Raw genomic sequence first — 21,390 nt, forward strand, 5'->3', positions numbered from 1 at the left:
TTGCTTGGCCCAACTGTTTTCAACTGTCGCCATACTGTTTCGGAAAAAAACGAGCTTTTCCGGAAAGTGCCGAGCTGTGACGCCGAGCAGCAGCCGTAGCGACGCTTGTTGGAGTTTGGACAAGCGGAGGGAGCAAAATGGCGGACGAAGATATTACGCTTGATGGAAAACCTCTACAATCGCTCCGAGTCGCGGATTTGAAACTCGCTCTGGAGCAAAGAAACCTCCCGAAGAGCGGGCAGAAAAACACACTCATAAAGCGCCTGAAAGGGGTAAGTTTTAGCGCATGTTAAGGACGCCTGTCGAGTCTGTCTAAGTTCAGCAGGAGGCGAGAGACGTTGGGGGTTAACAGTAGAGGCCGTAACGGTGTGTGGGCTCGGAAGCGGGAATACATAAACCGCCATGCACGCGTTATTACACATAAACAACAGTTTTCGTTTTCGTTTATTTGTAACCGACAGCATAAAGAAACTATCTACCCACCGAGTTCCGACTTGATTCGTAACTACTGGCAGTGCACCGTGTTGCACTCACTTGAAGTGTGCACCTGTCAAGTCGAGGCCTAAGCTGAGTGTAAGCAGGCGAACAGCCGCACATAGTGTACAGTACGACCGTGCGCGCGCTTCCTATGTGATTGTGTTGGGGTTAAGGGGGCGCGCGTCGTCATGTAAACACAATTTTAACGAGCTGTACAACAAATTATAAATCAATTATGTTTTACATTTCAAGCAATTAACATTGTTGTTGTTGTTGCACACTAAATTCAGCAAGATTCTTGATGTTTATTGTCACTCCGGTTATACAAGTACAACTGTGTGAAATTCTTGTGCTGGGAGGCTCCAATTTAAAAGGGTTAATATTAGATATAAGGGACATAAAAATACAATATATTAACAAAAAAGGACGCAGTAATAAAAGAAAATAATAAGGACATTTGAGAAATATGTACATTTTTCTAAATATAAACAACGTAGGCGTATACATGTATGGCAGAGGCCGCAATATACATACTTGTAGCTAATGCACATTCACGAGTGAGTGTTGCACAAAGTATTGCTGCATATAAACAAACAGGTTTCAAAGCTGTAGCCAGGATTTAAAAAACACTAAGGTCCCCCCTTTCCCATTAAAGTGTTAACGGGCATCTACTTGAATATTTAATTTTGAAATGTAAACATTTAGTCAGTAAGCTGTTCAATTATCAGTGTTTTCCTAAGCCCGATATGTTTTGTTTTGCCCACGACCGGGAGATATTCCTTGAAACATTGAATGATTTGACAGTTACCAGCTACTTGATTAAACGTTGAAGCCCGAAAATACGTTAAACTCGTAATTGTACATTTTTATCAACTTAAAATAGTTAGTCTGTCTAAAATAAATCGGTATTAAGTGGATTGTGAAAACAGTGAACATGGGCAGAGAGAGGGGGATAATAACATGCAACAAACTTGCTAGCCGGGTGTCTGATACGGATAACTTTAGCGGAATAATGAATCAGCAGAGCCTCGAAATGCACGCCCGTCAACTTCTCAATCATATCTCAGGTCAGAGCATGCGACAGATGATGGAGACTTTTCAGGAAACCCTTTAAAGTACAATACATTTAGTAGAGTGCCGTCATGCTGTCATTGTGGTTTGCATACATTCAAAACCTTTGCCTGCTTTTGGCCGGCTTGAACCAAGCCTGTGTGCAAAACTGTTGTAGTAACACACGGTCGCTAGGTTTAGTGCTAATGACAGTATTTAACTTTGATGTTGAGGGGGTTATTGTATTGTAAACACATTTCTATACTAATCTTTTAAGGAGGATTATAGTTATTTTTCAATTTACTGACATGCTAAGTCTGATTAATAACAATTACATCTGATTTTAAGTTAGATAATTGAATATATAGAATATTTCAAATACCTACAAGGTATCTTTTTAAGAACAATGTAACCTGTTTGACCCTCAGGGACGATTTTGTGAGCTAATTTATTATAAATACAGTAAATTATTTGTGTAATAGTTACATATTCCAAAACTGAGCCATTCAAGAAAACCTTGAAGTGTTCGAGTCTACCATTACATTTACGCAAGACTGTATTCCTCTTTGTTCCCTGCAGGCTCTGATGTTGGAGAATCTTCAGAAGTCGTCGTCCTCTCACAGCGGGCTGCAGCCCAACTCACAGGTACGAACAGAGTTTATATGGTGGTTTAGTTCCTGTCATTCTTTAGGAACTTTAAAGACAAGTGTGTTACGCTGCATATGTTTAACTGAAGCGCTGTTAATGTGTTGCAGATTGGTGAGGAGATGAGCCAGAACAGCTTCATAAAACAGTACCTGGCCAAACAGCAGGAGCTCCTTCGCCAGAGGCTGGAGAGAGAGGCCCAGCAGGATGACGATGCAGACGGTATTTGTGCGATCACAAATCTGTTATTAATACACACAGGCAGTGCCACATGAACACAGCTTAAAGGAAATGGGACATATTTGTGTCTTTCTCAAACTCAAGACAAATCGATTCCTCGACCTGATTCATATAAAAGTTGTCTTTAGTTGGGATCTAGTGGTTATGTGTCTTAAGTATTAATCCTCGCATCATTGCTGACCTTTAACACCTGCCTTGTGTCCCTCTCTGACAGAAAGCCCAGCAGTGCCGGAGGAGGATGACGACCACTCCGAGGACAACGACAGCTCTGCCTTTGTCCCTGACAAGGTCAGTGACCTCCACACGCTGAGGAGTCAAATGAGGCAAACTGAGAATTTGTCTGTCAGGACAGGAAACATTAAACTGCTCACCATTACTTGTCACATAAAATAATAACATTGTTTCAAACTGTCATCAAACTGTCATCGTACACCCTTTAATGCATTTTCCTTGCTTATATATTAACACATGTTTCTGAATGTATCGGCTTCTCTTGGACTGACTCCATTATTTCTGTCCCGCAGCATCGCTCCTTACCCTCCCAGCCTTCAATGACCAGGGAGGAGAGAGGAGGCGGAGATGCAGGGATTGGTCATCCGATGATGGCATGCGTCCCCGACTTGGGCCAAGGCGCTTCCCTTCATCCCAAGGAGTCCTTTGAGGCTCCAGGAGCTTGGATGCAACGAGCCGCCTTTCTTCAAGGACATAAGGAGCCACCGGCGCCCTCTCCTCCTCGCGCTGTTGCCTCCCTGTCAGTGCGCGTCCTGGGCCAGCCTGACCGCCAGGGGCTACCCCCTCCCGTGCCCCGAGCGCAGGAGAAGGAAGGCACGGCACCGAGTGAGCCAGGGTCAGCTCATCCTGTTCTACACCTCAGCCGATCTGCTGGAGTCTCAGCAGGAAGTCGCGCCCATGAGGACGACGATGAAGACGACAGCGGCGATGAAGAAAGCGAGGACGACGAGGATTGGGGTCCTGGTCCCGACGGGGCAAGGAGAGGCAACAGAGGCCCTCCCCAGCCGCAGCAGATGCCCCCCAGCGTCCCATCAACAGCTGCAAGATCCAAACGCAAGCTCCAGCCTCCGCAGCACATCCCACCACCACAGGTACACCACACTCCAATGCAACTGCGCCACCCGACTCCTCCTCCCTCTCCACCTCCTGACTTGTTCCCCCTCCCTGACACTCCTAAGCAGAGCCCGCCAGATGCAGACGACCAGGAGGGGGACGGCCCTGAAGCGGCGCGGCGTCCAAGGGTGGCATCTTTCCCACCTTCCTCTCTGCAAAGGCAAGACTCTGACTCCAGCTCTCGTTCCAGCAGCCCTGAGCCGCCCATGAAGCGCAAGCCGGGACCCCTTTCTCTGCTCGTGCACAAGATGGAGTCAGAGGGGGCTTTCTCTTCAGCCGCAGGGGGATCAGGAGAGACGGCACACTCCACCGCTGGGCCTGCCTGTTCAAGCGAATCCCCGCTGCTAAGACTGGAGAGAAAGAGGCTCCAAGACAACCGAGAGATGGAGGAAGAGAGGCGGCTGAAGGAGGAGAAGGAGAAAGAAATACAACAGGAGCTGGAGAGAGAAAGAAGGAAGATCCAAGAACAGGAGAGAGAGAAAAAACGGTTGGAGGAAGAGAAGGAGAAAGAGAGGAAACGGCTGGAAGAGGAGGAGAAACAGCGTCAAAAGGCGGAGCGAGAAAAAGAGCGAAAACATCAGGAAGAGGAAAAAGAAAAGGAGAGAAGACGCAAGGATGAGGAGAAGAGAAAAGAGGAGCAGCGGAGACAGGAGGCAGCCCACAGAGGCAAGGTGGCTGTGACCGAGGCCCAGGATTCTTCATCCGATTCAGACTCCAAATCCTCCTCCTCTTCCCGCTCCTCCTCCTCCTCTTCCTCTGGAGAGAAAACTCTGCTTGCGAAGCAGCCGAAGGTCAGTCCTAATTCTTGATGTGGGAGATGTGTGTGTGATCTGCTGTGTTTATCATTGTCTTTACTTTGAATAATTTCTCAGAAGGCAGACCAAGGGCGAGCAGCAGATGACAAAAAGACTGACCTGGGTAAAGAGGCAGAGAGACGACCCCTTCCTAAAAAGTAAGTGACCATCAGTACAAATCCAGATTTGTTATTTATGTATTTATTATTGTTCATAATAAGGAGATAGCTTGGAGGAAGAGCGCAGCACCCAGCATCATTTTTAAAGCTGCTTTTGTGGACGCTCAGAGCGCTGATGATGGGGGCAAATCTCTGAATTTTTCCCGAAGGCGCCTGTGTCGTCAACTTTGTTCCTTTACGAAAACAAACAATCATATAGAGCAGGCTTATCATCAGGAAATAGAGGTTTGTTTGTCAATCTATCCTCGGCTGTAGGAGATATCAGACACATTATCATATCAGGAAGAAGAAAGGTGCATTTGTGGGAGCTGATCGGTCAGAACTGTGCTCCATGTGACAGCAGCTCTTGGACAAAGTGATGATAATCACAATATTGTTGACTGTGACGGATCTTTTAATGCACCCACGCCCTCCTTGCCCTACCGGTTTATATTAAACTAATTTAAACAAAGAATTAGGGCAAGAAACCTCTGCTTTTGTTTACTCTTAATATATCAGATATAAAGCTCATGTGTGGTATTTTTTTAGCAGGTTGCACTATTTTTAGTCTCTCTTAAACCGTGCTGTTTGAATTATATATGTGTCTCTAATCCTTGGCTATGCTTGGACTAGATTGAATGGTCACATAAAGGGTGGAAATTGTATATCATTTGTCAGCATGGAAACGTCCTTTCCAATCATAAAATTGGCCACAGGTTCTGACTACATGCCTCTAAGATCCCTTAAATCTTGTATCAATTGTAAACACACCCCGCAGCTTCCTCGCCCACTGCTGCTAATTATAGCAGCTTGTATTTCTTGTCAGGCATTCAATGCGGCAGCCTCACAAACTCGTGTGACTGCTGCTGCTGTCCTCTTGAGAAAAAGGGGTCCTTCTCCGCGATCTCTAATTGCCTTCCTTTCCCTTTTTTTGTCGTGTTGCTGCTGGTGGGAGAAAACGTTTTGATTAATCATACATCTTTGATAATTCTATATATTGTTTGGTTATATTTCGGAATGCGCTTTTTTTGAGCTTTTATTTTGGAAATCATAGACCGGAACAAAGCGTTTTTTTCCACTCGGGTAGACTTGACACTGCTCTCGCTAGCCAATATGGCCGACATGCATGCATTGCATCCCTGATACCGACGCAGTGAACGGATTTCAAGCTGTAGAAACAACCGTGACCGGATATTTTATTTACACTCTCCGATTTCAACCCGCGTCTGACCGGAGCGAACGTTAGCGGCGGAGTGTTATCTTTCATCCGCGAGGGTTCCCTCTCAAGGCCGGCCATAATGCTGTCCGAAGGCAACAAAAACGGGTAAGAGAGAGCCAGAGGGCGACTCAAGGCTTCAGGTTGCTGCTTGTGCTTTTACACCTCTGATCCAGAGAGCAAAGGGGGGAAACATTAGCCGGTCTCATTAGCCTGTCGTGCTCTGCCGTGATGTACATTACGATGCTGTCCGTTAGATATCATGTCATCCGTTAGATATCATGTCATCCGTTAGATATCATGTCATGGCTCACATTGGCCTGGTTATGAGCGTGTTGCATGTCCGCCCATGTGAGGGAGACCGGGGGCTGGTACGGTCTTTTGTTGAGTAATGGCTCAGGGGATTTTTTTTTAACAGGAAAGGGGGTCTCCTTTCTTTGATCAGTGCCTAAAATAGCTCCAAGATGAAGCAACATTAATAAATAATGGCCACGGTTTTCATGCTGTGATTTCTCTTCATCTTAACTTCAACAGTCGTGCCAGGTAGCAAAGATCCTATTTTCAAATCCTTATTATTTTATCACACTGTGCATGAAGCCTGTTGTCTAGCCCACAGAAGGCTATATTTGTATTTTTGGGTTTGTGTGGCTGGAGCTGTTAATGATCTCACTGTTGTCAAGGGAGATCATTAAAGCAGACATCTGCTAGCTGTACAGTCAGTGTGAATGGGCCCTTATGGTGTGATATAATTCTCCCAGCTGGCACCGGCTCTCACACTCTCGTCCCCAGGGAGCTGACTACATGACTGATTTGATCGGTGACGGTGTTTTAGTCTGGTCTATGAGTCCAGTTTGTTAATCAGGACCGAATTCTGACTCTGGTCGTCCCACACTTCCTGTCCCATTTTTCCGTTTTGATACCTGATTTTCCTGAGTACCCATCCAACATCAGCGTGAGGCCTTATGAACTGTATGCTAACATTACATTCTCTGCTAGCAGAGCCCCTGCCCCCCAATTAGCTCTTCTTTGCTGCTCTTAAACAGTAGTTCCCTGCGGCTGCCATGATACTCGGCTCTCGGAGCGGCGAGGAAAAACTGTTTGCTCCTGAAACAAGTTAATTCCATCCAGGAATCTCAAGCCTGCTTTTTAGGAAGTGTTGGTGCAAGGAAAAAGGGCTTCAAGGTTGTTGTTTGAAAGGATAATGAAAGCATTATGCGGACACACAGTTAGTCACAAATTCTTCCTTACACTGATCATTACTTCACCTCGGCCTGGCCTGCCTTTCTCTCTATGATCCCCCCTGGGTTGTATTTCCAGTTGACATCTGTCTCCTCTTTATAGCCTGTGCAGGTGTGTCTCTGGCTTTGCCTGAAATCACGCGCACGCACGCGCGGGCATTGACATCCACACCTAGGGCAAATGAGAAGAATCAGTGTGGCATGGAGGAGGAGGAGGAGGAGGAAAAGGAGCCCTCCTGCCTACACTCCTTGCCAGTGACTAATCTCCAGAGAAGGAAGCTGAAAAGGCTCTCCCAACGCTGCCGGTAGATTTCACTTGTGCGCAGATTAACATTACAGGCCCCCGATTCAAAGGAACCTTGCCAGCGGCCATGTGACCTGTCACGGAGAAAGAGAAAAGCTGAGGTTGAGAAATGAGAGAGATCTTTACAGCTATTGTTATTGGTTTTTTTAAAGGAAGTGACGGGTTTTGTTGTTTTAATCCAGAACGTCGCCTTGTTGTTGAGCTACAGAGATTCTTCTGAGGCTCACATTGCTCACTCAATGAGAGCACTAGTGTATTGACAGAACAATCATCTTTTAAACAGATTTCCTCTGTTTCTAATGCGAGAATTTGCTGCATGTTCTTGGAAGGACAGAAGACGTCCCCTTGGCAACCCCCTTTTTTCTTATAGAGTAAATGTGTAATTTATTATTGAAGAAAATATCAAACTAACGCTGAGGAATCACTGACACGTGAGTCAAACAATGCAGATGAACGTGCGCTAGAGAGAAGGATGCTGGAGGATGTGTTTCTCCCACCTACAGGGTGCTGCCTCGGTGCCTGTGTCATCACACGGAGGCAGCGGAGGAGACTTCTGAGGGGGATGCTATAAATATAAACGTAACGATGACATCTGCTTGTTTCTTCGCCTGCTTGTCTTAGCGCTAAAATGTAAGAGTGTGAGGGATTCTGTGTGAGGTCTGACTCACAAAGACTCGGTTTTGATGACCCAGCGTGGATCAGATGAGGACCCCACACGTCGAGGCAGCTGCGGGTGTGTGTCTTGGACTGAGAGGTAGTTTGAGGTGCGTTTGTGACCCTGGGTGTCCGTTAGCTGGTGAGTTATTTATAGCAGGAGCGACCCAGATCCCTCCTCCCCAGCACCAAACCTCAGTGTTTTCTCTGTCTTGTCCCAGACATCGTTTTGTCTGGGTGGGCTTTCTGCTGGCTGCCGCTCACATTACCTGAGCTTATTAGAAGGAGCGCACCTTGTTATTTATTAGGATTTCTTCAGTGTTCATTGATCCAAACTGGGAGGCCAGTTGCAGGCAGAGGTGTCCTGCTCGTTCAGATTAATGGACCCAGTAATTTAAACCGGTAAAAACTCAAAATGATGCCGTGTTAAGTGTTAGTTTGGAAGACGAGACGCTGACGAGCTAAAAATAGATCTTTGATAATAAAAACTCTGGCGACACCACGTATGTTTTGTTTTCGTTAACGAGATGACGCCAAAATCTTCGTGGTGGCTGTCGGACATTCAAAATGCATTTTTTTCCCAACTGTGCGTCCAAATACAAGCGATGTACACGGTTGGAGGTGACGGGTGTCATGGAGGTGGTTGTGAACTTTCTCTGTTAAAGTCTCAAAGTTCTCAGTTTCGTTCTGGCAATTGCGGGAGACCAACCAGACGCCTACGTTTGGCTCCCTTTATCACGGTTGTAACTCTTGATTTTCCTGGCTGACGGTCGCTTTCCTTTTCAGACTGTTTGCTTCATCTGAGCGTCGAGTTTGTTTCTTTTTCTTTGGATTTTCACTTCTTGTTGAAGTTGTATCTGTAGTCATCCATCTTCTCTTTGTTTGTTCAGCCATAGTAGATTACTGTTTACTCGCAACACTTGCAGAGATCGGAAAAGCAGCCGCTTAGCTCCGCCTACCCTCTCTGGCAGACCAACCACTGCTGGCTGATGGAAAACGCGTCACTAACTGGGCGCCGCTTGTGATTTTTTACCCAGTCTGTAACAGGTTTTAATATGTTGCTGAAGGAAACAATTGTTTAAAGATGGTTAATCTGACTCTGAAGTGTTCGCACGTGGCCTCAGAGATGTCTTTAGTGTAAGTAACCCAAGCAAAGGCAAAGATAACAAGCTTATCACCCACTGAGAGTCGGAGAGACCAAACACCCTCACTGACCAGCACTGACACCGAGCGCTCAGACGCTCTCTATCGTTAAATCCTATTTCCTCCCAGCTTCTCACCCTAACCGTCCTCTCTCCCTCCTGCAGGGAGGTGTCGGAGCCCAGCGCGGCCGCCGTCACAGAGGTGGAACCAGACTCGGAGAGCTCCGTGGCGCAGCAGCCGCCCTCCGGGGCCGAGCCGGAGAACAGCGAGGGCCGTCTGGAGGAGGTAAGGTCACTGAGAGGGTAGGGGGTGCCCGGGTCTCTGCTCCGTCTCCCACTAACCTGCATACTCATTCACATAAAAGCATGTGTAGCTGGCTGCAGAGGGTCACTTAAAACCAACACAACCCCGACCTTTGGCTGCTGTGGAGATTTGATCCTTTGATTCTGACTTTGTGCACAGCTTCTGCATCCTTTTAACCCCTGAAATGCTGCACATTACTCAATTATCAACAAACATGAACAGAGGTTGAGTTGGATTTGGGTCCTGGGATAAATAAATAGTACAACTAATCCCTTCCACCTGTGTTTAACTGATGTGTCTCAGCTTCCTCATTCACTCGTATGATCTCTCTCACACACCTCTTGTCTGTCTGATCCCTGCCGAACGATGTGAATTCTTACTGCTGCGTGAATGCAAGTAGTGATAATAACAGTCTGTTGAATTCGACCTCCATGCTGCAGAAAGTGCATGCTTCTCATATCACTGTTTGTGTGTCTGTGTGCGTTCGGTAGGAAGGAAGCGAGAGAAACACACCGAGGAAAATCCCTATTAGCCCCCTTGGCACCACCCTTACTTGTGGAGCGCCTTAGCCCGGGGTTTGCCCTTAAAAATGGAGTTAAAGGGAAGGGATGAGATCTGTACTCGGGATTACAAGCGTGCAGACATGAGGAGAAAGAGATTTACTCTGTTTACTTCAAAGTTTGCATTGACCGCATTGTTCCACACACAGATCTCTGACGGCTGCGGAAGTCTCTGCTTTTTTCTCCGGTTCTGAACCTCCCAGCGCCACACTCTTTGCACTTGCACCTTTCTTCTTCTCTTGTTATTTAATGGCGGTTGGCAAACAGATGCGCTACAGCCATCGCCTGACAGTAGTACCGCATTACAACCGGGCGCCGGTAAAAACAATGGGAAAGTATATTTTTTAGATGAGCTAATAGTTGCATTAACTTTTCGATTTTTTAAAATAAATTAATGATTATCTGAATATTTGAAAATCATGACCCACGCCTGATCTGTCCCGAGGACCTTTTTTTTCTACCTCTTTCAGTTTGAATTTGAAAGGTCCGTTTTGGAGGACTGGATCTAAACAAACGCAGGCGTAGGGCCTGGTTGTAGGCCGAAACCTTTGAGCCATGACCCACCAAGCCAATCATCAATCAGCTGTTTAGCAGTTTTAAATGTTGGCACCAATCAGGTCTCACTAACAGCGCTATAAACGATTTAAAATGATAGGAGGGAGCAATACAAAATGACCTGTCGGCATCTCTGTCGTGTGTTCAGGTGGAGTTTAAAGCGTGTAATCCGTCTGTGTCGTGTCCTACTGTCGCTCATTACGAAGCTTCTTCTAGAGTAGCTGGTGAGCTGCTGTTCTGTTGACATCAGCATGTGTCTCCTTTTTACTGTGTCCGTGTGTGTGTGTGTGTGTGTGTTTGATCCCCCCCTTTGGGTTTGCATGAGTAATGGACCGTGTCAGCGTGTGTAGAGATGCATCAGGGCTCGTTTCTGCTGTTTCTTTCACCCTCTTTTCATTCTCTGCTCTCTCGCCTGCTCCTCTCACCCCGTCTCTCTCTCTCTCCCCCTCCTCGTCCCTTTTTACTCTCCATCTGTCGCCTCTGTCTCCCATCATGACCGCTTCTCTCTCACTATATATATTTATGGTGTGATTGCTGTTTAAAACCCCATTGATTGCTTTGTTATGAAGGTGCCCATGCCTCTTCCATTGCCCCTAATGGTACCTGCTGCGTACTACTACTACCACCACCACCACCAACACCAACACCTCCTCCACTCCTCCTCCTACTCCTCCTACAAGTCCTGTCTCGCTATGCCCAAGTGCGTCGCTGGCACCTGAGTTAGGCCCAGACGCTGCATCCGCAGGGCGCAGAGTAAAGCCCGAGCCCGCGAGGTAACCCTGCCTCAGGGGTTTGGAAGGCTGCTTGCTGATCTGAACCAGACTGGACCTTGCCGCACTGAGCTGAGCGGCGGTGATGAATGATGGAGCGAGGGAAGAGGGGAGGGTGTGTTACCGCTCTGCACCGCCTCCCCCTCTCCCTGCATCTGTGCCGCTTTGAGGAGTTGCGCAGTCACAATGCGCCCTCAAACACCTTCACCTCCGTCCTCCAAACGCCAGATGCAGCTCAAAGAAAAGCCTCTCAAGTTTTGTTTTTAATCTCCACCTGCTGCCCCCTGCTGGATGAGTGGAGCAATGACATTTGGACTGAGAACTCCCCGCTGTAATCCCAAATGTGATCATGGCTGGAGCATTTATACGATCACAGTTTGGGGTTTTAAGCTTTTAAAGACACTCCAACTGAGCAACTGAGATAAGCGTACTGTGATGTGTGACACGTGGGACTTTTTTAAGGAGACTTTTGTGGACACGACCTGAAAAAATGGAAACGTGGACCACAGGCTGCCAGTCATCTTTGCCGTGACACGCCGGCCTTTTAAAGGCGATCCCGTCGATCAGCTGTGCTCATGAGAGAACTATCCCCCTGCACTCGGCACCACTTCCCCTGTAAGACTTTCAAAGGACACAATGCCAAGGACACATCACGCACCAAGAAGTTTTACGAGTGACTTTGTGAGAGCTGGATTTACTCGACAAACCACCGCCTCCTTCCTCTGCGGCCGCACTTTCAGAGTGAGTCGGCGTGTTTGACCAGGACGTCTTTGCGTCCTGCCTCTCCTCTGGACCTCGCAGACGGACGATTGTTGCTGCCGATTTATTTTTACATCCAAACTTTTGCTACGCCACAACTCCACCACACGAGTGCAGCGGCATGATGTCCATCGAGCCTCTCATTTTGCATCTCTGGATTATAATTTTGCACGATAAGATTCCTCTGGATTACTTTTGTCCATCTTTATGTCATTGGAAAGACAACTGGCCTGTGGTTTAAACCTGCAAAACACACTCAAAGAACTGTTCAGCAAACCGCCTGGCTATGGACACCTCACGAACTTCCTCTTTCAAGGACGACCTGATTTTTCACTGTGACATTTCAACCCCCCCCCTCACCTGTCTGAAAGACTTTCTGGACTTCATATTGGAGAATATGGACATTAAGATTAATTTTTACTCCTCAGAGGTTCCTCAAAGACCATGGACTTACACAAAATACACGTCAACCCTCCATCAAAGTCAGAATCCATCAACAGACGATCTAAACCTCCAAAAAGACTGAAAATAAATCAAGAACCGTTCCTCCCCAGCCCCCGTCCAAGAATAAAGTCCAACCCAGTGATCACTTCCTGCCTGGTGGCTAATCTGCACACTCAAATCGAGCCCCGCCCACACTCCTCTGCCTTCTCTGATTGGATCCTTGTTGCCTAGATACAGTGCACAGTGTCGTGCGGCTGGGCCATAGTCGAGCCAGTAAGGAATCAGGTGTCGAATGGTACCAGGAAATGACTTGTGATTATTCCTCTATTTAAAATGTTTACAATCCTAAAAACAAAAAAATCACATAACAGGAATTTATCTTTTTTCCTTTTTGTAATTAAGTACAATTTTTTTTAATTAACGTGTACTGCAGCTTTAATTTTATAATCGCACACAGAGAAGTTCATCCTACTTTTGACATACACAGTTGTGTATTAAACCTGCAGTATAAATATATACAGTATACGCTGACAGATCTTTGAGTCTTCAACACGCTGTTCTCCACCTCTGCTCCAAATAACAACAATATGAATAATGAATGAAGCTACATGTCGCATTATCTGCTGTTGTATAAGCACCTGGCAGTGTTGAGCACAGGACCTACATGCTCCTATCACACATGTGTTGTGAAACTAACGACAGCTATCACTCAGTCAACACTAGAGGATCACAGATTTGTGCTGATTAATTAAAATAGACCTTAAAAACGCTGCTAGCTGCTAGCTGCTAGCTTACAACAGGAGCTGATTAATTAATAACGACATGCAACAGGAACACCGTGTGTGTCCATCATCAGTAGCAGGCTTAGTACGTTTGTGATGTTTTTTATTATTTACAGGTAATTTAGCTGTAATTGAACTTGCAGTGGTTAGCGCTGTCACCTCACAGCTAGAAGGTTCCTAGTTCCACTCCCGGTTCGGACGTAGCGGGCCTTTCTGGGTGGGGTTAGCACGTTCTCCCTGTGCATGCGTGGGTTCCCTCTGGGTACTCTTGCTTCCCCCCACAGTCCACAGACGTGCTTGTTAGGTTCACTGGTGACTCTAGAATTAAAAGGTTGTCTTTCTGTATATGTCTGCCCTGTGATTGACTGCCGATCAGTCCAGGGTGTACCCCGCCTCTCAGCTGGGATAGGCTCCAGCCCCCCGTGACCCTGACCAGGATAAGCGGTATAGATAATGGATGGATGAACATGGACTACTTAAATTTGACTTTGCTATTACAGCAATAAAAGGACTGTTTTAAATACATATAGGTACTACACACCAAATATTTTCAGCTATATGAAGGTAGACCAGCGAAAGAATGAAGCAAATAGGGCTGTGATTGAGTTGTGAGGTAGAAAAACCACCGAAATATTCACTCCTGAGAGTTTAAAATCAGTAACTAGCTCAGGTCATATTTAAATCATCCCGTTTCCTTCAGAGAAAACAAGTTGTGAAAGGCGACAGGATTGATTCAAACACCCTAACAGACGCATATCTGGATTATTATTCCCCTCTATTCTCAGCTCTAAAGTACGACCCGGTTTAAGCTGCACGCAGGCCGACTAATGACCTAATGCACATCATGTTCCTGCCTCGTCCTCAGACGCACGTAATGATTTATCTGGTTGTCTTTGAGCAGAGGTGGAGGGCGGAAATGCGTCTGGAGCCTCTCTGTATCGACCAAGCACCATCTCTCCATAATGTGCTACAATTGGAGCCTCCAGGCCTCTTTGTTACTTTAACCCCCCCCCCCCCCCCGCCCCCCACCCCCTCCTCCACTTTTCCTGTTTCACCTCTTCTCTGTTTGTTGCCTGTTTGGGTTCTGGACTCGTGGTTCTCATCTCGCCCCGCACCCGTGGGGTTTCTGTATGTTCTCTTCCTGTCTCTCTCCCTTTCCAGAGCACCACTCCTAAGGCTTTCGCCGCGCGCAAGATCTCCCTGACAAGTGAGTACGCCGGCTACATGAGGCAGCGAGAGTGGGACAAGATTGAAAAAGAGAACGCTGTACTTTTAGCGTTTAGAACCCTTTCAGAAGATGTATTTTAACTGCTATGTTAAGAGATATTTAGCTAATAGTTCTACATGTAGAAACCGTTTTATTATTGATGCTTCGGTGCTTTTATCCTGCCGTAAAGTCGTCCATCGGAGAGTTAAATCTTCTCAATGATAAACAACTTATTTCTGACTCGTCTGCAGGCAGTAAGACGTCTCCAGCCGCCACAGATGGAGGAGCAGGAGAGTCTGAGACCGGAGCAGCAGCGGGGAGGAAGAGGAGGTGGGGCTCCAGCACGTCGGTGACCGTGAAGAAGCCATCCATCAGCATCACCACCGACTCTCTGAAGGTACTGACGCAGCACGGGGACCAGCACCATCATCTAACGCATCCAGCTTATTTCCCTTCATCTCACGCCCTTATCTTTTATTGTCCTTCAGTCTCTGATCCCAGACATCAAAGTGAACCAGGAGGCGGTGGTGGAGCTGCACCCGGAGGAGCTGCAGCTGTCCGGGGACGACGAGGGCCTGGACACAGGCAGAAGCGACCAGGACCAAGGCCTGAAGATCCGACGCACCGTCACACAGGTCAGAAGAGACGCACAGTAAACTCTAGTAATGCTACCTCTGTACATTTTCAAGCGCTTCATCACTGTTCATTCCTGCCCAGGTCGTCCCGGGTGACAGCCAGGAAAATGGACAGACGAACGAAGACGAGGAGGCGGAGAAAACGGAGAAAGAAATTCAACGCCGGACCTCCAGAGACAAGCGGAAGAACAGCGTGTCTGAGGAAGCCTCGGAAGCGCTGACGTCGGTGAAGCTGGACGGAGAGGCGCAGAAAGGTGAGCTGCCTCGCCGAAAGGTTTCAGGCTTTCTCACAGGGCTCCTTAAAAAGTCTTAAAGGGACTTGAATTAATATAGGGAAATTAATTACAATTAATTATCAGTTGTGGCTCGATACAGATGAGCTGTAACTTTCTAGCGGATGGTTTGCGGTTGGTGAAGTAACATCTCGTTAATGAGGATTTGTTTTCTAAAATGTGAACATATTTAAAGCTGAAATACTTCGATCCTCCAGCAGCAGAAACGATGAGTGCGTCTCACGGGGAGACAGCGTGCGTAAGTACGCGCGTGTCACAGCGGTGTCTCCCAGCACGCCGACATGATCGGTCAGGAAGCTAAAAGTTTAACTCGATTCTCCCTGTCGAGTTTCCTCTGTCCTGTCAAGCTTCTAACTAGTTTTGCTGTCCCACAATGCTGCCACGATATTTTCTGCAGTGACATTACTGAGCACATGGAAACATCACTGAAAGCAGCCTCTCTAGTCGTCAGCTTATTGCTGTGCTCGAGCTGTTCTTTGATTGGTTAATGGTTTGAAGCAGATTGTATTGGCACTATTCTCAGCTCTGAACAAAAGAGAGGACAAATTAAATGTTGTTGAATTTTGTTTTTCAAATTAGGACTCATAAATTCTCTTTTACATCACAGAAGTTCAGTCTTGAATTATATTTGTCTTGCAGGCTACACTCTGTGTCAGAAGTCCATCTGGACGATGATCTGGCTCAATTTGAGCTTTGCTACAAAAGATTTCAGTCTCACTTCATTCAGAATTCTTCCTTCTGTGATTTCTGTTGAAATGTGGACTGGCACATTGCTACAACCTCCCATTATTTATTTATACATATATATATATTAGGGATAGACCGATTATTGGCCGGGCCAATTATCGGCGCCGATATTCGGCATTTTGACGCATATCGACATCGGCCATTTTTTTATTTTTTTTATTTTTTATTTTAATTTTTTAATTTTAATTTTTTTTTTAATCTGACGGCTGATAAGAGATCAATTTAAAACTGGGTTAATTTGGCTCTGATGCATATGCTTAAAGGCATTTAAACAAAGTTAAGTGTTGGAGTTTGTATTATTCAAAATTTTTGACGCCAATATTTTCACTTTTATTGCAAATGAATATCGGCTCCAAATATCGGTTATCGGCCTCCTTGACTACTAATAATCGGTATCGGTATCGGCCCTGAAAAAACCATATCGGTCTATCTCTTATATTTTATATATATATATAATTATATTATTGCTTGATATCAGTTGGATGATCATGTGTTTCTTGCTTCTTTAAAGAAAAGAGAATGACAAATAATTTTGTTTTTCTAAGTCTTAAAAAGCTTGATGTTAAAAATGGTGCAGGAACCCCGTCTCATCTTTCTCTCTCTTCTTCCTCATCTCCTCCCCGCAGTCACTCCCAGCGACAGTTTGGTGCGTCGCTCCATCAGTCAGCAGAAGTCGGGCGTGTCGGTCACCATCGACGACCCCGTCCGCGCGTCCAGGCAGCCCTCGCCGCCTCACGGCAAAGTCACCAATATCATCCACGTGACCAACCTGGTGGGTTTCTCTTGTGTCTCGTTTCTTTGTCGAGTTTGATTCTAAAAAAATCCTGCATTCCCAAATATCCCCGACAAGTAAGGACTGAGGCGTGTTTCCGTGATGCCAGTGGAAACCACGTCTCCTTCATTCCCATAATTACAGGAATCAGGAAGCCTTACTTACCCAGGTATTATGGCTGTAGTCAGGCATCACCTTAAGTCAGGGACACACTGCATGACTAAACAGACTGTGACAAGACTAGACATTACACATTTAATGACTGGCATTTGCAGATTCTTTCAAACCTGCGTCATAGCAGAAAGATTTGAAGTCAGACGAGCAGATTTCTCATGCCACCCAGCTAATCACAGGCTACACGAACGAGTCCGAGCCTTCTCGTTACTTTAATGTTCTAATCAGCGTCGTCCCTGAGAGATACACTGATATCAAAGACCAGAATCACGATCAGAATATTGCCAAAGCTCAAAACGACCCGTGCTGGTTGTGTGTGTCCTTCAGGTACGGCCGTTCACTCTGGGCCAACTCAAAGAGCTGCTGAACAGGACGGGCAGCGTGGTGGAGGAGGGCTTCTGGATCGACAAGATCAAGTCTCATTGCTTCGTCACAGTGAGTTCAAACACACCCATATGTTTGAGGTTTAAGACACATTAGCTGAGAGAGGTATTGTCTTAACCGTCCATCCTCTCCTGTCCCATCAGTACGCTACGACAGAGGAGGCGGTCGCCACCAGAGCTGCGCTCCACGGCGTCAAGTGGCCTCCGAGCAATCCCAAGGTGCTCAGCGTCGACTTCTGCGAGCAGGACGAGGTAACGAGAAATAAAGTGCCTACAGTCATAATCTTTCAGTGTTTGTATCCCTCAAACTATATGAATATGTAAACTCTGTTGGTTTTGTTATTTGTTAATATTTTGACCCCATACGTCAGTGATCATACAACCTTATACAGCAGCTTTGAAAACATGACCGGAACACACGACACTTGCAGGACGTAACAGTAAACGCGTCGGCGAGCTCCATGACCGCCAGCCGTCTCGGCGCTTACTTAACTTGGTCACGTTTGTCCCATGGGGCTATAAAGAATGAGGTTATGCGAGTCTATTGACAACATGGGTTAAATGCTACTGCCCGAACTTCAGCAGTCAGTCAACACATTTAAAGTGAATTGCACCTTGTGTATGCACATGGAAGCTTACTGCTCTGCAAGCTCATTTGGGCTGGGCATCTATTGATGCAAGATACTACACTGACATCAGAGTACAGACCCCCATCTGACTATATGTCTGTTGTTGGACATCATTTCTAAATGTCAATATATTTAAGCACTAAATCGTTGTTCATGTTTTCCAGTATGACGATGTGATGGTCAGTTAAAGAATGTGTCAGTGTACCTTCATAAATCAGTGATAAATCAGGTGTGAGCTCTCCTGAAGGTTTAACGTTCCTCAAAAGGTTCCTCGTTCCTGGGGAAAGTTCCTGCTGTCGAAAAGCACCTTTAGAGTTCCTTTACAAGTGCAATGAAGACTCCAGCTATTCATGCTTTTATTTTGAAGGTTATGAGTGCTCTAAAATTCATCAATATTTATGTTTTAATCGAGTGAGAACACCTGATATAGGAAGGTCTACTGATCAAAAACTCGCCTATTTGAAATGCATGATGGGAAAGTGTTTGGTTTTTTTGCTAGTGCTGATTAAATGTTCAGTTTTCAGGGTTAGTCAGCGTCCAAACTAACGCCCCCTCACATGCAAGCAGACACATGTCAGACAGCAGGCACCTTGAACGCACCACAGTGAAAGAAGTCCGCATCATGTCCTCCACCGTGTGCGCTTCAGTTAAAGCTTTAGTTTTAAAGCTGCAAAGTTTGATGCAAAAATAACGAACTTTCTGTCTTTGTCAGTCGTTGATCACATGAATTTAAAGAGCGTTGTTTGACCTCCTCTCTGCAGCTGGACTTCCACAAAGGAATCCTGATAAAAACAGAAAAGGAGGCGGACCCGGTCACGCAGCCAGGTGCCCCTCAGACCCGTCTGCCCCCTCTGATGCCCGAGCGGGACAGAAACCGAGAGAGAGACCGCGACAGGGACCGAGACAGGGAGCGCGAACGAGACCGGGAGCAGGGCCGAGGCGGCGCCGGGGCAGTGGGAGGAGGGGTAGGAGGAGGAGTGCGGGACCTGTGGGCGGAGCGGGAGAGAGAGATGGAGCGACGGGAGCGAACGCGCGGCGAGCGAGAATGGGACCGGGATAAGATCCGGGAGTTTGCGAGGCCGGGAGAGGACGGACAGCGATCCCGATCCAGGGACAGAGAGAGGAGGAGGAGGGAGAGGAACAAGAGCAAGGAGAGGAAGACGGAGAAGAAAGGTACGGAAAGATTCCACTGACAGAATGCTAATGAGGTCGCAGCTTGATTTGTGTCCCGCTGTTTCTAAAACATTTTCTGTTTTGTATTTAACAGAGAAGGGAGACGAGCCTCCTGCCAAGCTGCTGGACGACTTGTTCCTGAAGACCAAAGCAGCGCCGTGTATTTACTGGCTCCCCCTCACTGAGGAGCAGGTTGGTCTCACCCTCTAACATCTCTGTCTTTATAGGCGTTACATCGAACTGAACCATTCTTTGTGTCCACCAGGTGGCGCAGAGGCTCTTGGACCGCACAGAGCGGCAGAAGGAGCGCGAGCGGCGGCGCAAGGAGCAAGAGGAGGAGGAGGACAAGAAGCGCGAGGACGAGAAGAAGGAGAGGCTGAGGGTCCGGGAGAAGGACGGCAGCGCTGCGGCGAGTGGCGGCGGCGGCGGCGGAGGAGGAGGAGCTGGTCGAGGAGCTGATGCAGACCGAGAGAGGGAGCGTGGCCGAGAAAGAGAGGGTGACAAGAGGAGGGAGAGCGGACACCGACCCCGGCGACCGTCCGCGGGCGCCGGAAATGGACGGCGCTCTCGAAGCCGCAGCAACCCCAGGGATAGACGCCGCTGAGGGGGAGATGAAGGGAGAGAGGAGGGGGGCGTGGCTTAGTGCAGACAGGAAGTCCTCAGAGGAAGTGTTTCATCCTGGAGACGAACTTCTCTCTTTTTGCTCGAGTTCAGGACTTGTGTCTGCTCCTCGCTGCCCGTCCCGCCAATTGGAATCGTCCACTTTGATGCCAGCGTTGTCTTCCACACACTTCTGCCATTTTTCCTCCCTCCCACCTCGTCGCAGAAAACGTTTAGTTTATAGTAAAGAGACGGTTCATGTAGCCCAAATTCTTCTGTTCTCTCTGTCTTCCAGAAGCTTAAGTCGGCCCCGGCGCTCCTCCTCGTCTCCGTGTCGTGCTGTAAAGCCTCGTCTCTGTCGGAGAAGCAGCAGAGCGGGTTCTGGTGGTTTCTCTCCTCAGCGTTTCGTCTCTCTGAGGTTTGGGAGCCCGCCTCTTTATTTTAGTTCTGCGGGCGCACAGTTCCTTCCTCCTGAGCCCTGTAATAAAACCAGTTCAAAATAGATCCCTTCAGATATTTTCTAGCATCAGTTTTAGTGTTCTCCTCGTCGGCACTGACTTTATTTTTTTTAATAAATATACGATTAAATCTTACAGGTTGTTTGTCCAAGTGAGGAAAGTTGTTTTGAAGTTTTATGAATCGTGTTGTTTTGCAGCCGTGCAGGTTTGTCGTGTGACGTCCCACAGAGAAAAGTCCAAACACTGTAACGTAGAAGAGCGTGCGTCGGCCCCAGTTCATGTTCAGTGGATGTTTTTGAAGAGGACATGAAATTTTTGTCAAGTGGAAGTTTATTCTGTGATAATTACAGGACGCTGACCTCCCCTGCACTGACCCTTCAATCATATATATTTAAGAGGAGGTCCAGATAGGAAATGTACCTTCTATTAGAGTAATGGTTACAATTTTAAGATCTTTAATTTTATGTTTTTAGTTGGAACAGTTATTTTGTTGCTTTTTCTTCTCCTGAAAGTGCTGAATGTACTGAGAATTTAAAAAATGAATAAATCTAAATTGGTTATCCGCTTGTTTGTTTGGAGGTTTTTGCAGCGTGAACGATCTGAGCCGCGGAGGCAAAGCTTTAGAGACAGGCTCCAAAAAATGCTCTGCTTAAAATAATAAAATGTCTGATATGTTTTTTTCCCCAAGAAATTCCAACCGCCCCCTCCATCGCGAAAACAAAACCCGTCTCTGCCGTCGTTTAGCGGCAACTTGTTGAAACTTAGCTAGCTTGAAATGTAGTAATTAGGATTAGTAACGTTAACGTTAGCAGTCAGTGGTGAGTTTGCAAAAATGACGATGACTGTTACAGCTGGCTTGCGCATCGCTGAAGTGGTTGCCATAGGTTACACATAATATGCATAGCCCCCCCCTACCATTAACGGAAAAATTCACCCCTGTCAGTCAAAGCTGGTGTTCTCTGTAATCGATAGAAGCAGTAATATTTGAAATTGGCCCCATAGCTGTGGAGAAAGTTGTACAAACAGCTCGTGGTTTCACCCATTCTACATTCCTACAACACCCAGCATGCATTGCGCCCCTCCCTCTGAAAGGAACGGCCCA

The 21,390-nt window shown here is 46.9% G+C and overlaps 1 protein-coding gene across 2 annotated transcripts; it reads left to right on the forward strand.

The window, feature by feature from the left end:
• Positions 1-126: 126 nt before the first annotated feature.
• Positions 127-20,848, forward strand: acin1b (apoptotic chromatin condensation inducer 1b). 2 transcript variants are annotated; one of them, XM_069671776.1, is made up of 18 exons: positions 127-272; positions 2,107-2,172; positions 2,283-2,394; positions 2,627-2,700; positions 2,937-3,515; positions 3,606-4,328; positions 4,410-4,489; positions 9,209-9,329; positions 14,379-14,424; positions 14,676-14,821; positions 14,913-15,059; positions 15,142-15,313; positions 16,726-16,871; positions 17,373-17,480; positions 17,573-17,680; positions 18,819-19,230; positions 19,325-19,422; positions 19,496-20,848. In XM_069671776.1, exons 1-18 carry the CDS (start codon positions 138-140, stop codon positions 19,832-19,834), a joined length of 3,612 nt encoding a protein of 1,203 aa, XP_069527877.1. In that variant the 5' UTR covers positions 127-137; the 3' UTR covers positions 19,835-20,848. The 2 variants fall into 2 exon arrangements, with proteins under 2 accessions (XP_069527877.1, XP_069527876.1); XM_069671775.1 differs by having other exon boundaries at positions 2,937-4,328.
• The last annotated feature ends 542 nt before the right edge of the window (positions 20,849-21,390 follow it).

The sequence above is a fragment of the Semicossyphus pulcher genome, unplaced genomic scaffold (genome assembly GCF_022749685.1).
Source record: "Semicossyphus pulcher isolate SPU_LCO1_2020_fin unplaced genomic scaffold, fSemPul1.0.p SCAF_21, whole genome shotgun sequence".
Lineage (NCBI taxonomy): Eukaryota > Metazoa > Chordata > Actinopteri > Labriformes > Labridae > Semicossyphus > Semicossyphus pulcher.

Coding starts and splice junctions, on each gene's coding strand:
- acin1b (XM_069671775.1), top strand. CDS start 138: ATGGCGGACGAAGATATTACGCTTGATGGAAAACCTCTACAATCGCTC. Junction 15,060..15,141: donor TCCGACGCACCGTCACACAG/GTCAGAAGAGAC, acceptor ATTCCTGCCCAG/GTCGTCCCGGGTGACAGCCA. Junction 17,681..18,818: donor ACTTCTGCGAGCAGGACGAG/GTAACGAGAAAT, acceptor TCCTCTCTGCAG/CTGGACTTCCACAAAGGAAT.